The sequence below is a fragment of the Anser cygnoides genome, chromosome 20, assembly GCF_040182565.1.
Source record: "Anser cygnoides isolate HZ-2024a breed goose chromosome 20, Taihu_goose_T2T_genome, whole genome shotgun sequence".
Classification (NCBI taxonomy): Eukaryota; Metazoa; Chordata; class Aves; order Anseriformes; family Anatidae; genus Anser; species Anser cygnoides.
Genome location: NC_089892.1, coordinates 4,464,931 through 4,482,831, shown reverse-complemented (window position 1 = coordinate 4,482,831; position 17,901 = coordinate 4,464,931). Strand labels below are relative to the sequence as shown.

At 39.0% G+C, this 17,901-nt stretch overlaps 2 protein-coding genes across 8 annotated transcripts; one reads left to right on the top strand and one right to left on the bottom strand.

Moving 5' to 3' along the window:
- Window positions 1–34: 34 nt before the first annotated feature.
- On the top strand, window positions 35–14,461 carry STKLD1 (serine/threonine kinase like domain containing 1). Of its 7 annotated transcripts, none has more exons than XM_066980675.1 (20): window positions 35–145; window positions 861–956; window positions 1,431–1,475; window positions 2,792–2,866; window positions 3,316–3,420; window positions 3,878–3,948; window positions 4,511–4,626; window positions 5,115–5,227; window positions 5,329–5,489; window positions 6,016–6,146; window positions 6,783–6,866; window positions 7,664–7,780; window positions 8,362–8,496; window positions 9,238–9,366; window positions 10,065–10,193; window positions 10,599–10,727; window positions 11,230–11,367; window positions 11,707–11,786; window positions 12,867–12,910; window positions 13,775–14,461. In XM_066980675.1, the coding sequence occupies exons 2-20, from the start codon at window positions 897–899 to the stop codon at window positions 13,851–13,853; spliced, it is 1,941 nt and encodes a 646-aa protein (XP_066836776.1). In that variant the 5' UTR covers window positions 35–145; window positions 861–896; the 3' UTR covers window positions 13,854–14,461. The 7 variants fall into 7 exon arrangements, with proteins under 7 accessions (XP_066836776.1, XP_047909949.2, XP_047909945.2 ...); XM_048053992.2 differs by lacking the exon at window positions 35–145 and adding an exon at window positions 165–425 and having other exon boundaries at window positions 3,349–3,420; XM_048053988.2 differs by lacking the exon at window positions 35–145 and adding an exon at window positions 166–425.
- Window positions 12,778–17,894, bottom strand: REXO4 (REX4 homolog, 3'-5' exonuclease). Its single transcript, XM_013193976.3, has 8 exons — window positions 17,594–17,894; window positions 16,866–17,320; window positions 16,420–16,575; window positions 16,012–16,205; window positions 15,509–15,597; window positions 15,069–15,143; window positions 14,362–14,436; window positions 12,778–13,632 (listed from the first exon to the last, which is right to left on the bottom strand). Exons 1-8 carry the CDS (start codon window positions 17,777–17,779, stop codon window positions 13,540–13,542), a joined length of 1,323 nt encoding a protein of 440 aa, XP_013049430.3. The 5' UTR covers window positions 17,780–17,894; the 3' UTR covers window positions 12,778–13,539.
- Between the last annotated feature and the right edge of the window lie 7 nt (window positions 17,895–17,901).

The following is a 17,901-nucleotide window of genomic DNA, read 5'->3' as shown; positions in this document are numbered from 1 at the left end:
TGGGTTTGGGTTAAAAATGGGATTTTTTTTTTTTTTTTTTTTGGTCCTAAAGCACGGATGAGTCTGGGCTGTGGCTGCCCTCGCCTCAGGGGTGTGTGCCCCGCCGGTAGTGAGGCCGTACCAAGTCCCGTCACATCCCCCAGTGGTACCCTTGCGGCTGCTTCCCTGGCACCGATTATTTTTTCCTATTTTTTAATTTTTTCCCCTGTTTTAACTGAAATCCCCCATCCAGGAAACGGTGGGGGCGGTGCGGTGCGGCCCTGCTGCCCTCAATAAGCGCTGACGAAGCTTCCTGCGAGCCCCGAAGGCTCGGCGCCCGTCCCCCAAATTCCCTGAGGGGAACCGGGGCTAACGGCTGCCCGGCCGCCCCCGGGGGCTGGGGAGGGCCCGGCCCGGTCCCTCAGGGGCTCATGGAGGGATACGAGGTGGTGCTTGGGGGGCCGGGGGCCTCTGCCCCTCGAGCGAGGCTTTGGTGGCTCAGGGGGGGAAATGGGGGGCGGCTTGGTCCTGTAGGGGGTGGGTGGTGGGGGTGTAAGCGGCCCCTTGGGGAAGGGAAGGGGAAGGAGGCGCAGGGGTGTACTGAAACTACGAGTATAAAATATAAAATATATAACAGAGTAAGCTGAAGGGATTACGAGGCCCTGGGGAGGTGGGGGTGTTGCCCTCTTGCAGCAGGATGTAGGGGGGAAATTTGAGGAGGGGAGAGGAGGCCTGGGGGGTGCGTGTTGTCCTGCTGCGGGGAGCGGGAGGAGTGCTCTGTGTGGAGGGTCTCGGTGAGAGGGGGGCTCGAAGGGGGTCTCTGCTATGGTTGTGTCACCCCTTGGAGCAAGGTGCATTAATATCTCTCCTCTGCCCGGCAGGTAGTGGAGCAGCTGTGGCCGGGGGCGCTGGGCACAATGCTGGTAGTTGAATCAAAAGGAAAAAGGAGTGAGAAGAAGAAATATGTAATAAAGCAGGTGAGAAGGTGGTTGCTAGGAAAACAAGAGTTCGTCATCTCTGTGGGCCCTTTTGATAGTAAAAGAGGCAAACATGGTCTGTAGCTTGGCCGCTGGGTAAGAGTAGGTTTGCATCTTACATTGTGCTGCTTCTTTGGAAATCTGAGGAATTGGATCAGTCTACCAGAATATTGAGATAGAACTGGGGAAAGGGGAACGCCCTATTTAGGCCCATCCAGTGTGCTTTCACCAAAGCTTTCTGCTGCTTTGATAGTGCAGGAGCAGTGACTAGTGGTTGGAGTCACTTAAAGCTTTCTGTTCATCTCCCAAAACCAAGACTGTTCCAAGCATTACAGATTGGAGATATCATTTAAAATTGATGCCAATTCATACACAATTGCCAATTCTAATCCTCTTGGCAAGTTTGTACTTCCTTAGAAATTTGGCTGTTTCTATATTGCAGTCTCATCTTTGTCTTCTGTTTGTTTGGTACAGGTTGAATGCACTGAAGAAATGCAAGCAAACACGGCCTTGAAGGAGGTATCAGTGCAGGTTTTCTTTACTAGCTTCACTTACCGAGACCAAAGACTTTAACAGAACAAAGTCTTTATCTACAAAGATTGGCTGTGTAAATAGCCAACATACAGATTGGGTAGGACTATCTGAAGGGTGTTATCCCTGCCCTCTGCTTGAGTTGAGGCCAGGATTTTTTATTAGTTCTTCCTATATTTGAATATGTAGATTCAAGTGGACAGCTGTTCTCAGAAGATAGTTCCATTTTTCAGAGTTTGTATTGGTTTTGTGGTGAGGACAAAGAGCAAAGCTCATCATTTTGGCCTTCAAGCTGAAGGAGAACAGTCTGTTTATATATTTATTATTGTTAATTTCTGTCAAACATGTTTCATTACATGCTCATTTCTCAGAATTGGGTATTTCATGGTGTGAATAATTTGACTAGTTCTCTTCCTCTCTTTTACCTTTTTTTGTGCAAACTTTTTTCAATGCCATGCATAAGAAGGAACATCAGAAATACTGTTAAAATACCAAAAATTGTTTAAACAAAATATTTGAAATAATATCAGATGAATTAGCCTTACAGTGTCCAGTATGCATGATATCTGCAGTGGAAAATAAGGGAGAATATATATCTGTAAAAATGCTTTATCCTATTCAGGATAAGTGACCTCTTTATGTACTGAGACTGTCTTTCCTGATACAGTTTCATCCAAATTGTCTGCTGATGCATCTATTGAAATAAATGTAGCTGTGCAAGCTGGAAGCGTGGCTCTTCTTACTTTTTTTTTTTATTTATTTAATGTCTGCACAGCCACAAACAAAACTAGGACAGTGAGCTGAATTCCTGTTACTTTTTTCATCATCAGCAAATTTGTTAAAGTAACTGGTAATTGTTAGTTCCTTACACTGAAACCAACGTAAAGGAGATAAACATCTCACTAGTGCCATCATACTTTTTGTGGTTTGAGCTTGCATAGGGGTTATATGAAATAACGCCTACGCTAGAAAAATCATCGTGACTCTCACATCCTAAAATACGTTGTCAGGTTCAGATGTTAGGAATTGAGGAAGGGGATTATTTACATACCATGTCCCTTAGGGTCTGTTTGTACCTTGTGTCTCACAGTGCTGTTACAGCATTACACCGAGCAGTCTTACTAAAGTATTTTCCTACAACGGCACATGCAAACATATAACAGAGCTTACACACAGAAAGGATTTGATCAGACACGTGACATGAACATGTCAGGAACTGGCTTATGATATTCTTAGGGTCATTTTCAGTGGGAAGGAGTATGTAGCTATAGCCTGCTTTCTCTCAGTATTTTTTTTCTATGCAGGCAATGGATTTGCTAAAACTTCGTCATTCAAACATCTGTACTTACAAGGAGTTGTTTGTGACTTGGAATAATGAGGTGAGAATTAACTAGGATTGGTTTTGTAAAATGTATAATTTTAAGCTGCTTTTGTTCTGTCTTCAGCATGCCTGCATTTAAACAAACAGAACTTTCATAGGAGGCTATAGGAAACCAAAAGTCCTGTCTTGTTTATTTTCAGTTTTGATTCAGCACTCAGGTGAAATTAATGTTGGTTTTTATGGGTGTATATTCGACTTGAATTGTCCCACATGGCTTCATATAAGAGATGCTTGGGTAATGTTTTTGGAAAAAAACACAGGTGCTCTATTTTTAATATAAGAAAGTAAATATTGTATGCTCTGTGACAGATTAAACATCTCAGAACACCTGCGTATTGGTGAACATCATACCCAGTGGTTTGGCCAAGTCCTTGTTTTTATCTATCTTACTGGATATGTTATTACCTGCAAACAATTAGACAATCTTGGTGTAATGTTTTATTACAGATATCATCTCTGTTCCTTTGTCTGGTAATGCAGCACTCAGGCCAAGAAGATCTTTCATCTCTGATCAAGACGAAAAGGCAGAAGTCAGAGAAAATAGCAGACATGGTAAAATGTACAGAAGAGGCATTTAGTTGAACTGACGGAGTTTTGCTGCTTTTGTATTTCTTCCTCTGTATATTTCTTCCTCTGTATTCACTCTTTCTCAAAGTTTTCCTCAAAATCTTCAAAGCACACTGTTTCGCTGATGGGTGCTTTTGGAAGTTATCTGCTTCTTTGCCCTGAATCACTATGAAATTTCTGTATCAACAATTAACTCTTTGTGTATCTTGCTCTCAAGCAATTAAATCTTTCCCTGTTTTACTTTTTTATCCATGGAAAGTATGGGTAATAGCAATTGTCTAATACACGCAGAGATTAGCGTATTTATCTGTTTGGGGAGAATAGTACTTCCTTCCACTCTGGACCTTATTTCAATTACAGGCATTCTCTCTTGTTAAATGTTTAATTTCTCTGTCAAGTTATTGTATTTGTGTTACATTTTCACGTACGTACCTGTCAACAGGTGATGGTGAAGTTCCTGGGACAGATGGTGGATGCTTTGTTTTATATACACAAACAAAACATTTTGCATAGGTGAGTAGAAATCCTGTTCTCATTGTCTGATAGGTCATTGCTCTTTGCAGTGACTTTTGATTCACTGCAGCTCTTCATTTAATAAGCGGTGAATTTTACTATTCAAAAAGGGGGGACTAGGAGATAGAAATTCTGGGTTTCACTTGTAGATTAATTTTTTGTGACTTCTGAAGTCATCTGTTTCTTGAATTTTGTCTTGAATTAGCCATTTGAAAGAGGTGTTCTCTCTTGTTTTGAATGTGAGGTATGATTGTTAATATAAAAATTAGAATATTGCCTGTCAACGATGATTACATTTTGGTGGCTGTGATGGACAAAGTATACTTTGTGTAACTACGTAAAGTAAGTCTTTGCATTCCGTGTTCAGATAAATTTTGTTGTAATTGCAATTCCAAAAGCATTTCACAGTAAAGGAAGAAAATAATTTTCAGTTGATTACCACTTGTATATCAAAACAGGAAACAAACCCCAAACTTTCTAATGTGTAGAGATGCTGGGAACCTGTAGCTACATATCATTAGATTCTGATTTCACATGCTGACAGAAGATATTTGTGTTGCAGAAATCTCAAGCCATCAAACATTCTTGTGACTGGTGAAGAATCCTTCATGCTTTGTGACTTCAGTACAGAAACACTTATGACTGATGAAGAGAAATGGAAAATAAGAGTGGAAGAAAGTAGATATTTCTTTTATTTTTGCTATATTTATAAAAGATTAATTTATGGTGCATATTTTTTAATCTCCAGAGAAAAATCAGCCAAAGAGAGAAATGTTATCTCCCTCCCCCTTCTCTGCATTATCCTTCTAAAATATGAATAGCATATTCACAGAGAGTTGCCTGGAGCATTAATTGTGTTCACAATTGAAAGCTGTCTATAAGTCTCAAAACTTCTCTGTAATAAATACAGTTGGAATCCTTTTTAGCTTTATATATATGCAGTTACATCTTGAAACATGATTTATTAGTTGTAGCGTTTCTTACTCTTCTGTAACATATTGCCAGTAAAAAACAAAAAAAACAACCAAACAAAAAAAAGACTCTAGTCTCTGCTGAATATTTCTATTTTTAGACATAAAACTATTGCCTGCAGTTCATGCCTGTGCAAGCAACACTGTGTATAATACAGTGTCAGCAATGTTACCATGGGATTCTTATTTCAACAGATAGCAAGGCTTGGATGGCTCCGGAAACATTCAATTTTTGTTTCAGTGAGAAATCAGACATTTGGTCTCTAGGCTGTATTCTACTTGACATGATCACCTGCTTCATTCTGAATGTATGTAATAATGTTTCATTATACATTTAAAATGTCATGAGCCCACCAGGATATCTGTAAATTTGTGTGTGTAAACTCTACTGTTACTATACTCTTTACAGACGGAAGAGATCACTTCATTGCTGCAGGATCTCAGACGCAATACCAGTTGTCTTGAGGGAGTTCTGCCACTGATACAAAATGGAGATAACAGCTCTTTGTCTTTATTCCCAATTCTATTTATGATGCTACAGATTCAGCCCAGCATGAGACCCACAGCAAAGTGAGTTCTAGATGCTGTGCCTTTATTGTTACTTCTTGTCCTAAACCCCACATACCTTCCAAAGATAGGGAACGTTAGCTACTGCTTGAAAGGGATTGAATCAAGGTTGCTGATCTTACTGCCTTGACGAATTGAGTTACTACAAAAAGTCAAAGACTTGTTTTTCTTTTAGAAACGGGCATTCTGATTTGTGTAGTTGACCTTTTTTGAAGAGTTACATTATAAAATCGTGTTGCACACAATTTTTTGCATCTTGAGAATGCATCAGCTTCAGGATGCAATGTAATATTTTGGCATTGTATCTATTTTACAAACAATTAAATCGAAGCCTAAGTCTGGCTTGTTTACAGTAAGCTTTGTCATCAGCGGTTTTGAAGTAAACTGTGTAAGTTTTGTCAAAAATAATCTAGTCTTCAAAAAGCATTGTTTAATTTTTTATATCAAAATGAAATGAAGCCTGTAGAAATATTTCTGAAACTTACCAGTTCTAATTTATTGGTACTACCTTTGTCTCTCATAATTCTAGGGATCTGACTGATGTTCCATTTGTTGGGGAATGCCTGATTGTTGCTGATTCCTTTTTAATAAAACAGAAAAAGTCTTTGTCTCCCTGTGTAATAGATGTGCTCCTTGAGGGAGGAATCGAAAATGTTCTAGGTAATGAGGAAAAAAAGATGAATTTGATGAATAATGGTGATTTTTGTAGAAGATAAACCAATGTGTTTTCAAGTCTACTTGAAAAATAATTACTGTGTTCCCATTTTATTTGAAATGGAATGGGATACGCTTTGGAGCAAGAATCACTGTATAGCCTTTTCTAGAACCTTGTAAATTTACCAGCCATACCTACTGTGCAGTGGGGTCAGAGATCATTCCTCTGAAAATCTGGGAACCACACTTATTTTGTCTGCATTCTAACATGTTTGCCAATTTGTGCCAACAAGAGATCTACTCTGCCTTTTTTCTTGTAAGGATGAGGTTATCTTAATATGAAAAGGCTGTCCGAGTAACGCATTTAAAGCCCTTAGCCCTGCTTTGATTCGATACTCCAACAGTTCCACAAAATATGTGCAAAATACAGAGATTATCGAGGTGAATCATGATACTCTAATATTTAATGATTGATGCTTAGGGAGAAAGGGTTTCTCTTTCAACAATCACAAATTTGTTATTTTAATTTATGTGAATTCACATCTTGTACAAAAATAGATAAAATTTGAGTGATTTTTTTAAACTGTTTTGTATCAAATGATCTTTTTTTTTATTTTTTTTTATTTTTTTTTTTTAATGTAGAATTCATGCAGGCTTTCTGGGATGTAGAAGAAGCACAGGCTAGAGCCATGCAGCACCTTGCCAGCTTTGTAGGAGATGAAAGTGGTAAGGTACTGCTTTCTTCATTTATTTATTCTGCTCTTTCCTTACCTTTTGAGATAATGCGAAGAGGAAAAAAGTCTCCTAACAATGAGAATGAAATTGCTGTCTTCACATTTTTGATTTTTGGAACACTGAAATAGATTGCTAGTTGATGTGATTGTGTTGATACTTGTTTGTAAATGCTTTTGCTGAACAGCGACATGTTTTACTGGACAAGAAAAATGGGTACTGGAAAAAACTTGACGATGTTTTAATTGGCAACCAAGGGAAATGGACAAACTGACATTTGTTGAGGAAGGTAATTCATATCAGCATGGGGATAGATTGTGGGTAAGGGCTAGGGCTGAGACTGATAGAGCAAAGGCTAGCTACATGTGTCTAGTAAAGCTGTGTGAGTGAACACTATTTTCTCCCACTATCTGCACATTTTTTCAGATCTTTCAAATCAATTTTTTTAAAGCACTGGGTTAACTCAGTTTATCAAATAGCACTGCATTTTTGTGACAGCATTTTAAAACTGGCGTTAGCATATACTATTAACACACAGGGATGTTCAATATCTGTAATCAATAAGAGTAATTTTTATTTTTTTTTCCTTAGAGTTGCCAACCTCTTCAGCACTGTTGTTGAAGAAAACTTTACTGTTCTTTCATTCAAGAATGTTGTTTTACTGTATCCCATCCTTCACAGGGACTCAAATTCATTTGAAACCAGAACTCTGGTGTTTTTGAAGCATAAACATCTACTGAGCAATCGACTGTGTAACTGAATGTTGTTTCTATCATTTCTCTTCCCTACAGCCTTGCCCTATCTGCCAAAATTCACAGAATTGATCACTTTTGCAATGAAGGCTCATACAGATTCCCTCAAGTTACAAGTAGATGGTTGCAGTTTATTGCTTGAAATTCTTACTCAAGGTACAGTTACGACATTTCCAACTAATGCTGGGTAATACAGCCCCTATCTTGTAATGTTAGATGTAGCAGGTAAGGTTTGAAATGGTTTCATTAATAATTTTAGGGGATAAATTTAAGGTAATAAAGGAATTTAGCCAGCTTTAATAAGAGCCTAGATTCTTGGGGGCTTTCTTTAGGACTGGCATATGTGTATTCCGTGTTAAAGGGTAAGTTTTAAATCCAGGCTACTGGTCTTACCTGTCTACCAAGTTTGTTTTCATGTTACAAATAAGAGTTTTTCAGTGCTCTTGTATTTGACTTTCAAAGCATAAAAATACAGAAGACATTTTGCACTCTTGTGTTGTCCATTCTGTCAGTTTCTTGGCATTTTACTCCAATAACACCTGATAATGGTACACGATTGAAAATAATGAGAAACGTGTTTTGGAAGAAAGAAATTTGAAATAATTTTGGAGTTGTTGTGTGAAGAAATAGTTGAATAGCTGTTAGTTGATTGCTTTACTTATGTGGAGAGCAGGAGCTTCAAACTGCATTCAAAGCCACTGAAATTTTTGTTCTGTTCTAATGTTTACTTTTGACAGCTCTAGAACAGGATGTGGTGATGACCCTGGATGAGAATGTGACCATTTCTCTATTAGAGATAGTGAGAAAACACTCTGAAAATGAAGAGCTTCTTTCATTGATCTGCACGTTACTGATGATGATTTCAGCCAGTGGTGGGTCACTTTGTTCATTTTTGGAGGAATATTCTTATTTTTCCACTTTGATAATCTAATCCAAGATACAATGCAGAACTCATGACTTCACTGAGATGTGGATGCCTGTAGATATTAGTTTGATAGGGGTAATGGTGGTAAGATTTTTTATACTTTCAGATATGTTATGAATAAGTTACACTGCTGAGGCTTCAGGCACTTACTGAGTTGTATGTATTACAGAGCTGTGCTGTATTTGACTGTTTTAGAAACAAATAAAAGCTGTGCAAATAGTAGTGCTTGGGAAAATGAGGGCATAGAACCTGGATTCTATTTCCGGCTGTGCTGTGGTGAACTGAAACTCTTCTACATTCTGCCTCTATTTTTTTTTTCTCCTGAGATTGTAATTGCTAAATATTTATAGTATTTTTTGTTTGCAGTGTCAATTCAGCAGTCATCACAAGACTGTTTGGAAAATGGTCACTGAATTTCACAACAAGGGGATAATCTGAAAAGACTAGTTTGTACAAAGTGTTATGAAATGTCTACACTTATACAAATAAAGTTACTAGCTAAGACCAAATTTTATACCTTATTTCCTAACTGAATCCAGTCTTTTTCTTTCTTTTGTCCTGCTCATGGTATGATGTTACCTGTTTGGTATCACTGTTTAAATATGGTTGGTAGTGCAGTTTGTTGCAAGGACAGTGAGAGGGGCACAAATGCCAGATTTTGTATGATATCTTTTTCTCTGCTCCTCAGGAATTGCAGCAGAGAATCTAAGGAAAGCTGGATTCATTTCAGACCTTCTGTCGATTTTAAAAAAATTTCTTCATAATGAACAGATCTGCCTCTCTAGCTGTGCAGTTCTCTGGAGCTTGGCTGTGAGTGGTAAGTAGAACCCAGCAAGTATTGTGCCTAGACTCATGTGACTGAAATGCAGCAGGTATTGTGCTTGAGTTCAGACATTTGTGTTGCCGTGACTGGATTTTTCTTACTTTTTTTCTCCCATTCTGTAGAGATGTCTCCACAGCACTGCTAGAATAACTTTAAATGATCAAGAGCTGACCCCTTTTTATGGGACCACACTTGGAGTTTATGGAGATTTGTTTCTTCAATGTGTTCTTTTATAGGTGTTGTGTTCTAATGGTCAAGGAAGGCTGAAAGCACAGAGCGTGCACAAGTGCGCTTGGTGTGTTTTGTTTTCTTTGTGTGACAATCTACCTATTTGATTTATGTGACCGGCTAAATACCCATCCTGTGAATGATTTTAAGTCCAAAATATTGTTTTGTTTGGTTTCCTGCTGTGATGCCCAAGTGTAATTTAAATGGCAGAGGAAACTAGTTCCCAGAGAAGTTCAGCTTTCTGCAGTAAACACTACCATTTAGTAGTCCTGTAAAATCTGATTTGCATGTTTTGGATTTCTTCCCTCACTGTCGACCATATTAAAATAATGTGGCTTTACTCCAGTGCCATCGCCTATTAGCGTTTGACTGATATAATAATTTGACTTATAATGAGCTTGTGATGTTGTTACTTGGTTAAATAACCCTGCCTGATGCATTTCCTTTTTGTTGTGGTAATTCAGAGAATAACGCAGACCAAGCGTTGCTGAAAAGTGCTGTCCCCATTACCACCGCGGTCATTCAAGAGCACCTCCAGAACGGAGCGGTTACGGAATCAGCTTGCTCGGCTCTGTGGGCATTGTCACTCCAAGGTGTGTTTTCCCAAGCTGTTTATCTTGTCCCTTGTGCATGGAAAAGGCTAGCATGTCAAACACCGCTGCCGGTAGATTCATGAAATACAGGCTGCTTGGCCTTAGCAGGCTCTGCAGATGGCAGCAGAGTTAGAAACTTGCATGCTCTTAATAAACCCTCCCTGTATTTGCTCTCTGACACTGTAATGAAGCTATTTTCGATTATCCATAGTGATTATGTAACTAGATACTGCTGATGGATACAGCTCATGATAAGGCTTTACTGGGTCTATGTTACTATAATACAGGTTTTCACATTCTTTCTTTGTAACATTTGCTGCATAGTTAAAAAAACCCTTCAGAAACAAAAGTTGTGATGCAGGTGTGTATTTTAAATGTTTGTATTTTTATTTTTTTCTTTTAAAGGTTGCTTAACTGAAAATGACTATGAGCCCACAACAGTGCTTCTGCTGGATGCACTTAGGACGAACCTGAAAAGAGCTGTGCTGGTGAAGAATGCCTGTCTGGCATTAGCAAGCCTTCTAAGGCTATCTGGTAACATTCAGTAATTAATTTTTGTTAATTGCAAATCACCTCAGAGGTGCTTCTGCATAGTTTAAGAGTTCATAGTGGGATTGAGATTGTCTTCTGCTCTCCTGAGTTAATCTTTTCTTGCAGAACTGGAAAGAGAAATAGTGAAACTGGAAGTGCAGATTTTTTCTTCTCATGGAGCTAGCATGCATGTCTGAGTAGTAGTAGATCAGCACAGTCTCATTTATTAGTAACTTGAGAGTGTTTTCATTTTTTATTTACAATGTAAAAGGGTGGAGCTCAAAGAAACAATAAATATTACGTCTGCCATGCATGACCACATCTGCTGCATATATGGTTTTCTACTTGGCCAAGTACACTTCAGAATAGCTTTTAGGAAAGCTGAAAAGAATGGACATGATTTCCTGGAAAAATACTACATGTGCTAACAAGGGCAGGGGACTGGAAAGCAAATAATGCAGTCTGCAACAACCGATTAGCCCAGATGCATTTGTTTCCCTTTCAGAATTATCAGCTTTCAGATTTACAATGGATTCAAAAGGCAGTGGAATAAACGTGATCAAAGAGGCCTACCACTTTCACTATGATGATCCAGAAGTGGTGGAAAATATCTGTATGCTGATTAATGAGATGGTTCAGTATGGTAAGATGGTGGTGTTATTTATCCAGTCTCCTCCCCCAGCCCTAAAAGACAGTAAAGAAAAAGCAGCTGCTTGGGCAAATGGAACTTATTTTCAGGAAAGACTCACTATATATCTAAGAAAGGAGGAGGAATTGGAATTGTACATTCATCCGTTACTTTCTTGTCCTTGAATACTTATAAAAAGCCTCTGCAGTTTATTAATTTTATAACTTCATCGTACCTTGGCTTCTGTTTGTATAGATCCATCCCCTTACTACTTTTTTTTTTTTTTTAGCCCCTGCTAAAACCATTGGAAATTGTACCAGTAACTATAAATTATCCTGTTCATTTACATTATAGATGACATTGTGCTGGATATGGTGTCCCAGAAAATGGAAGAACTGCTGTCTGAAATAAAAAGCCGTTTTCCATCTAGCATGGTATGTAGAAGATACTGGGACAATAAAGGGTGTGTGCTTAATATACTACACAATTTCTGGTTATGGATTTTAAATTTTTAGGTGGAATTACACAGTATAGAAATTTACAGAAGAATTATGTGTATATGGTGTGAAGAGTGAGTTGTAAGAATATTTCTATGTTGAAAACAACTAGTTGGAAGACTATTTATGCTCTGTGCTGTAATTTTTAACACCATGTTTTGGTCTCCTGCAGCATTGCACTGCGTTAACTTACTACAGTTTTCACGCTAAACAGGCTAAAGTTTAAAGGAATAAAACAAGTATATAGCATCCAGTTACTTTCTCTTTATGAGACATCCTTGGAAAAAAAAACAACCAAACAAAAACACTGTGATAGTTTGCCTGAAGGGTTAACTTATATTCCGACACATAGTTATATTGAAAAAAGATAACTATTGAAATACCAGAAACGGGAAAGTTATTCATGCTATTTCATGTGCTATGCTAATATTTCCTTTGTAACATCTTACAGTGGAGTAATCAGCAGTAAAGTGTTTTTTTTTCAGCAAGCCAATATAACTGGTTAGTCTTATAACCTTGCTCTTCTTAGTTATGCATTTAGTCTGCTTATGTAATTCCTCTCAGATAGGGGCCTACAAACTTGTTCTCTGGTGTCTCTGCACCATTTTAATGAACAGTGCATCTATAAAGTAGTGCACATAAAAAAAAAAAATCACAAATGAGAAGAAAGCTCCCTCTTCTGTTGTAAATGCAATTTGTTGTTCCCCACGCCACCTGTTGACAGACAATACCAGAACTCTCATTCTGGCAATAGTGCGTGGCATACCACTGCTAAATCTCTGAAACCCATTCCTTGCTACCTTCCACTATCCATTTAGATTATTTAAATCACAACATTAGTGTTCAGTCTGATAATTACAATCGCTTTGGATTTTGCAGAGTCAGACCTTACATATGTTTAAAACATTAGTCGTCTTTAAGGGCTATGTTAAACACAATGCTCTTTATTAATTTAGAAGTATAAAAATAATTGAAGCAACAAGGTACTTATTTGACAATTCTCATATTTCTCTCCAGGAGATAATGACCCTTGTGGATACAGCACTTGTGAAACTGCAAAAGTAAACTTTTTTTTGTATATAAGATCAAATCTTGCAGACTTCTGGTTCAGATATAAAGGCCTGGATCCTTCTGAAATACTTTGAGAGGTTTTTCTCACCAGAAAGATTAATATTGGGCCATTAATAATACATAAACAAGTTTATGTTCCATTGGTTTAGTTACAACTGTGAGACTAACAGCAGTAATTAAGAACTTGCCTTACTTTGTAGACTTTAGAAATACCTGAAATAAACACTTTAGCCTTGGTAATTTCAGTAAAGCAGTAACAATTTTCTCCTACATTTATCATAATTTAAAAACACTTTATTTTTTTTAAACTCAGTGTGTATTTCCTTTGCAAAAATAGAACTGATGAAGTAATTGACAAGTGCAGCCAAGTATTGTTGAAACACAGTAGTAGGCATTAGGCATATATCCTGTCCAGACAGGGGATACTTCAGCAGTATCTTGTATGGCAGCATTCATGTACCATGTTGGAAGTGGCGTCTGCTGGTTTTTTGTTTGTTTTTGTATTATTTTATGAAATAGCTGTTGTTGGTTCTGAGTTCTCTCTCTAAATTTGCCCAGAATCTGACAAGAAAACAGCAAATACTGCAGATAAAAAACACAGCGTAGAATCATTCAAGTTTTACAGTTTGTCTTTAGATTTGTTCTTAATAGCAGCTTCCCATTGCTTTTTCTCTAAGGTGTACAGTCTCATAGCTGCTTGCGCATCCTGAACCTAAAAGGAAACAGAACATACAGAAGGCTTAACAAAACATGGCTGCCATGGTTGAAGAACATTTATTGTTAATAAACAGCTACATCTGCCATCATCTTAACTAATAAATCCTTTCAAGTAACGCTTCATAATCTTCTTCCAGATGTAGAAGCCCTAGTGTGACTAGTGGAGGGGAACGAACATGTACGGCCCACCACGAGGCTATGCACTTCTTTCTCTGACTGCGACTTGGAAAGCCATTACGAAAAAATGACGTAGTATCTTGGAGGTACCTTCAAAATTTGCTCTGCTTTTTCAGTTCATTCCTCTGTTGTACCTCCATTTTTTCAGTGGATAAGAGAGTATCTGCTGAGAATAGGCTCTTGCTATTTTATCTAACCTGTCATAGGTGTAGAATGCTGCTCTTAAAGTAAGCAGTTGATACTTGGGATTTTACTTTTTCTTTAATAAGGATCTTAAAATAGTAAGAATTAATATTTAAACAAAATATAGTTGACTTGTGCACAATAAGTTTATGAAAGTAAGGAAATAATCCAAATGATATCAGGCACATAACAGTACACAAGCTTAGATGGCAATCTTAGTATGTGATGGTGTCCAAGCAGAGCTTGCTAACTTTCGAGAGGACAGAATGAAGCTGCAGGATTCTCAGCTGAATCCTGATCCTAGAGCTAATGTGTACTATCTTACTGATCTACCCTAAAATGTACGTTCTGATGAGATACATACCGAGCTGTGCTCTGATGTCTGCACTTGAACATTTAGCAGTCTTTCACAGAGCAGCTTCAATGATGGCCGTGCAGACTGGAAATAAAAAAGATTGAATCATGCTGTCTCACACTGCTTGAAATATATAGATACGCGTATACATACAGCTTCTGTTGGTGAACTAGCAAGGAGAATTTACAAGGATTATGCACGTTTGCATGCACTGCTAAGAGGGTTTTCTATGTATTACCATAACCCTAAGACTTATGTTTGGGGTGTTTTATTGTGAGAAACAAACTAAGTATATAGTTATGAAACTTAAAATATCGCCCTATAATCTGAACCTTTACTCCTGCAGTCTCAGTAGAAATTTGAAACCATCTGTATTTTTTTATATCCTTGTACAAATTATACTATTAAGAGGGATCATCACATAAGCCCTACTGTAATTAGAACTGTACCATCTTATGTTGCTATCCAGAAAAGTGTTATGAAGACCATGCAAGTGGTAAAGAATGGGAGAGCCACTGAATTTTGTCTACAGGTATTACTGGTAATGTCTGTAATGCACTAAGTGACATTGCTGTATTTCAAACACTAAGTAACCATTCAATTAGACTTGTTTCAGGTAGTAAAGAGAAACAGAAGCAAGTGGGGCAACCTAGAAGCTGGGATTCAGCAGCCCAGGAGTCAATTAATCAAGGTGTTCCTTCACATCAGTTTCTTACCTTGACTCTCTGTCTGAAAGGTTTATATTTTTGTGTGTCACGCATTTTCTTCTTAGGATGATCGAGAAATAGGACCTGAAAGAAATTGTATTTCTGGGCTAATGAGTGCTGTTACATGGAAAGTAACCAAACTGTTGAGCTTTGGAGGCTAAGCAAAGCATGCAAAGGTTTCTTTCATTATGGTGTTTCTTCTCTGGCTCTTTAGTAGCCAAATCAGTGCTATTAAGTCAGCGTGGAAGTTGAAGTCAATAGTGTAAGTGAATAGGGCTATACCTGGTGCAGTGTATAAGGACATGAAACTGAGCTAACAACTATAAAGCTGTCGTTTCTAGGAGTTCAGGTGTGTTCATCTGACTAATCTAGGAAGATATATTAGAAAGTTAATCAATTTTCAGTGTTTGGAGCCTTATCTTCAAAGTAAGAAATTTGCAGCCACGTACCTTTAGGTCATTGTGTAAAGCATGCCCAACTAAAATCCTTCCATTCAAGATATCAGCAACCTCCTTCTGAACTGTTTTAAAATCTTCACCTAAAAACACCACACAATTAGACCACCTTCTGTTAGACACCTAAGACACTAAGCAAGCTACAATTAAAACACTGCATCTTTTTTTGTGAAGGCAATTGTATCTTTGGGACTGTAGTTATATGAATTTGTATTTGACACTGAATCTTCTTGCCATGAAGAGCACAACACTAAAAGGAAATCAACTTACATATTATTCGCACACCATAATTAACAAGTGAATTTCATCTGGGATATCAGTGACCATTCTGTAAAAAAGTTCTTCTTCCCACATTTTTTCCTAGCATTCAGACTAGATTTTATTTTCCATTTTTTCAAATTAGGTCTAAAACTTTTTCAAGCTCAGCCAATGAGGCTTTTGTGGTAGCATGTTAAAATTGCCTTCCTTAAAGGACAGGTTTGGGAAAAAACTCCTACCTGTCTTTACGTTCTCAGGACGTATGCCACTAACAGCAGTTCTGTAATCCGTCACCTCTTCTGTAGGTTTGACATACTTATCGTAAACGCACTTTCCAAACTGGTTCACAATGGACACTCGAGCCACAATACTGTCTTCACCCTTTGGTCCCACTCCCACCATCTCACAGTCCATGGCTACTGTTCTTGTCAGCCTGAAAAGAAAAAAGGACAGCTTGGTGACACACCTGTTACAAGGACCGCACAGTGAAGTTCGCAAGGTGCACACATTTTCATGGAGAGAACTCAGCAGTATGACTGTCAGCAGACCCAGGGGGATGTCAGCTTACATGCTGCATCTACAAATCAGAGTTATCAGAAAAATCTTGATGCTTCTGCTGTCATGCTTCCCACTGGAATGCCACTCACCCATCAGAAGATTTTTCTTTAACCAGCACCCGCTCCACAGACTGTTCGGATCGGCCTGTTTTAAGTCCCAGTTTTCTTCTAGCAACTTCTGCTGCTTCAGGTCCTATTGCTGCTTCAATATCTTTTGGATCAACATCATCAAACCAGATGTCAGCCCTGGTAAGTACAAATTTAATTACATTAAATAGTTTTAAAGTGGTTTTCCATCTTTATAGTGTAGGAAAAGCAGATTTATTTTTAAATCAAGAAATCAGCTCTGAAAAGTAGTCTAGTACTGTCATCTATGCAAGTTTGTTGCCTTATCCGAGGAGGGGCACTGTTCATCTTACTTCTCCCAAAATATAGTCTGGAAGAGTGCAGCTATTTCAAATGTAATACCCTGTACTCCTTACATACACCTCCTAAAATAAACATTCAAATACATGCATGATGCCTGAAGTACTCACTCTTTGGGCTGCTGCTCCACAGCTTCAGCTTTCCTCTTCTTATGTTTTACATCACCCTTCTCCTTTTCAATATTGCCATTCTTCCTTTTTTCCTTGCAGCTTTTTCCATTGCTTTTGGTGCCGTTTAAATTCTTGTCCGTTGCAACCTTCTTGGATTTTGGCTTAGCCAAAGGAGGATTGTCTTTCGCAGAACTGTTGTCCGTTTTATTTGTGGATTTGGGCTTTAAATTCTTGTCCGCTGCAACCGCCTTGGATTTTTTCTTATCCAAAGGAGGACCGTCTTTAGCAGGACCATCTTCCTTTTTGTTTGCGGATTTGGGCTTTGCCACGTTCTCATTCCCTTTGCTAACTGGAACTTGTTGGCTGGTCCCCTCTTTGAGCGGATGCTTCTTTTTGGTGTGTGTTTGACATGCAGAGTGGGACTCATCCGAGTTATTTGCCTTTTGTTTCAGTAGCTAAAATGACCAAAAGAAAAAAAAAAAAGAAAAAAAGATTATCTCCCTTCAATTCTACCCTGCTGTCATTTGTTAGAGTACTCCACACAATACCTCAGCGTGAAGCTGACCAGGGCTCTCTTATCTGGCTGAAGGGGCATTACTGCAACGGCATCTCCCAGACCCCTGCGCGTTATTTTAACACGAAACCATGTTTTTTAATTACTATACGCGGTGTGGAACTGTACTAGCAAGGAAAACGACAGCATCCCTGGCCTGGCGGCTCGCCCTCACCTCCTGCAGCGCCTTCCAGTTGGCGGAGAACTCCTGGGGGCTGCGGGGCAGGGCCGTCGCCATCTTAGGGCCCTGCGGGGCGGCAGGCTCCGCGGGGCGCCGCCAGAATTTCTTCCTCTTGCCTTTCCCGCGGGCCCCGGGGCTCGGCCCCGCAGCCCCGGGCTCCGCGGGGCCCCGTTTTGCCATGTGGGGACGGGGAACGGGAATCGAAAGGGCCGCGGCCGCCGTTTCCTCAGCGCCTCGCAGCAGCGGCCCGCCGGGGAACGCAGCCCCGCGCTGCGGTTCCGGGCGCCGGGGCCGGGCCTGCG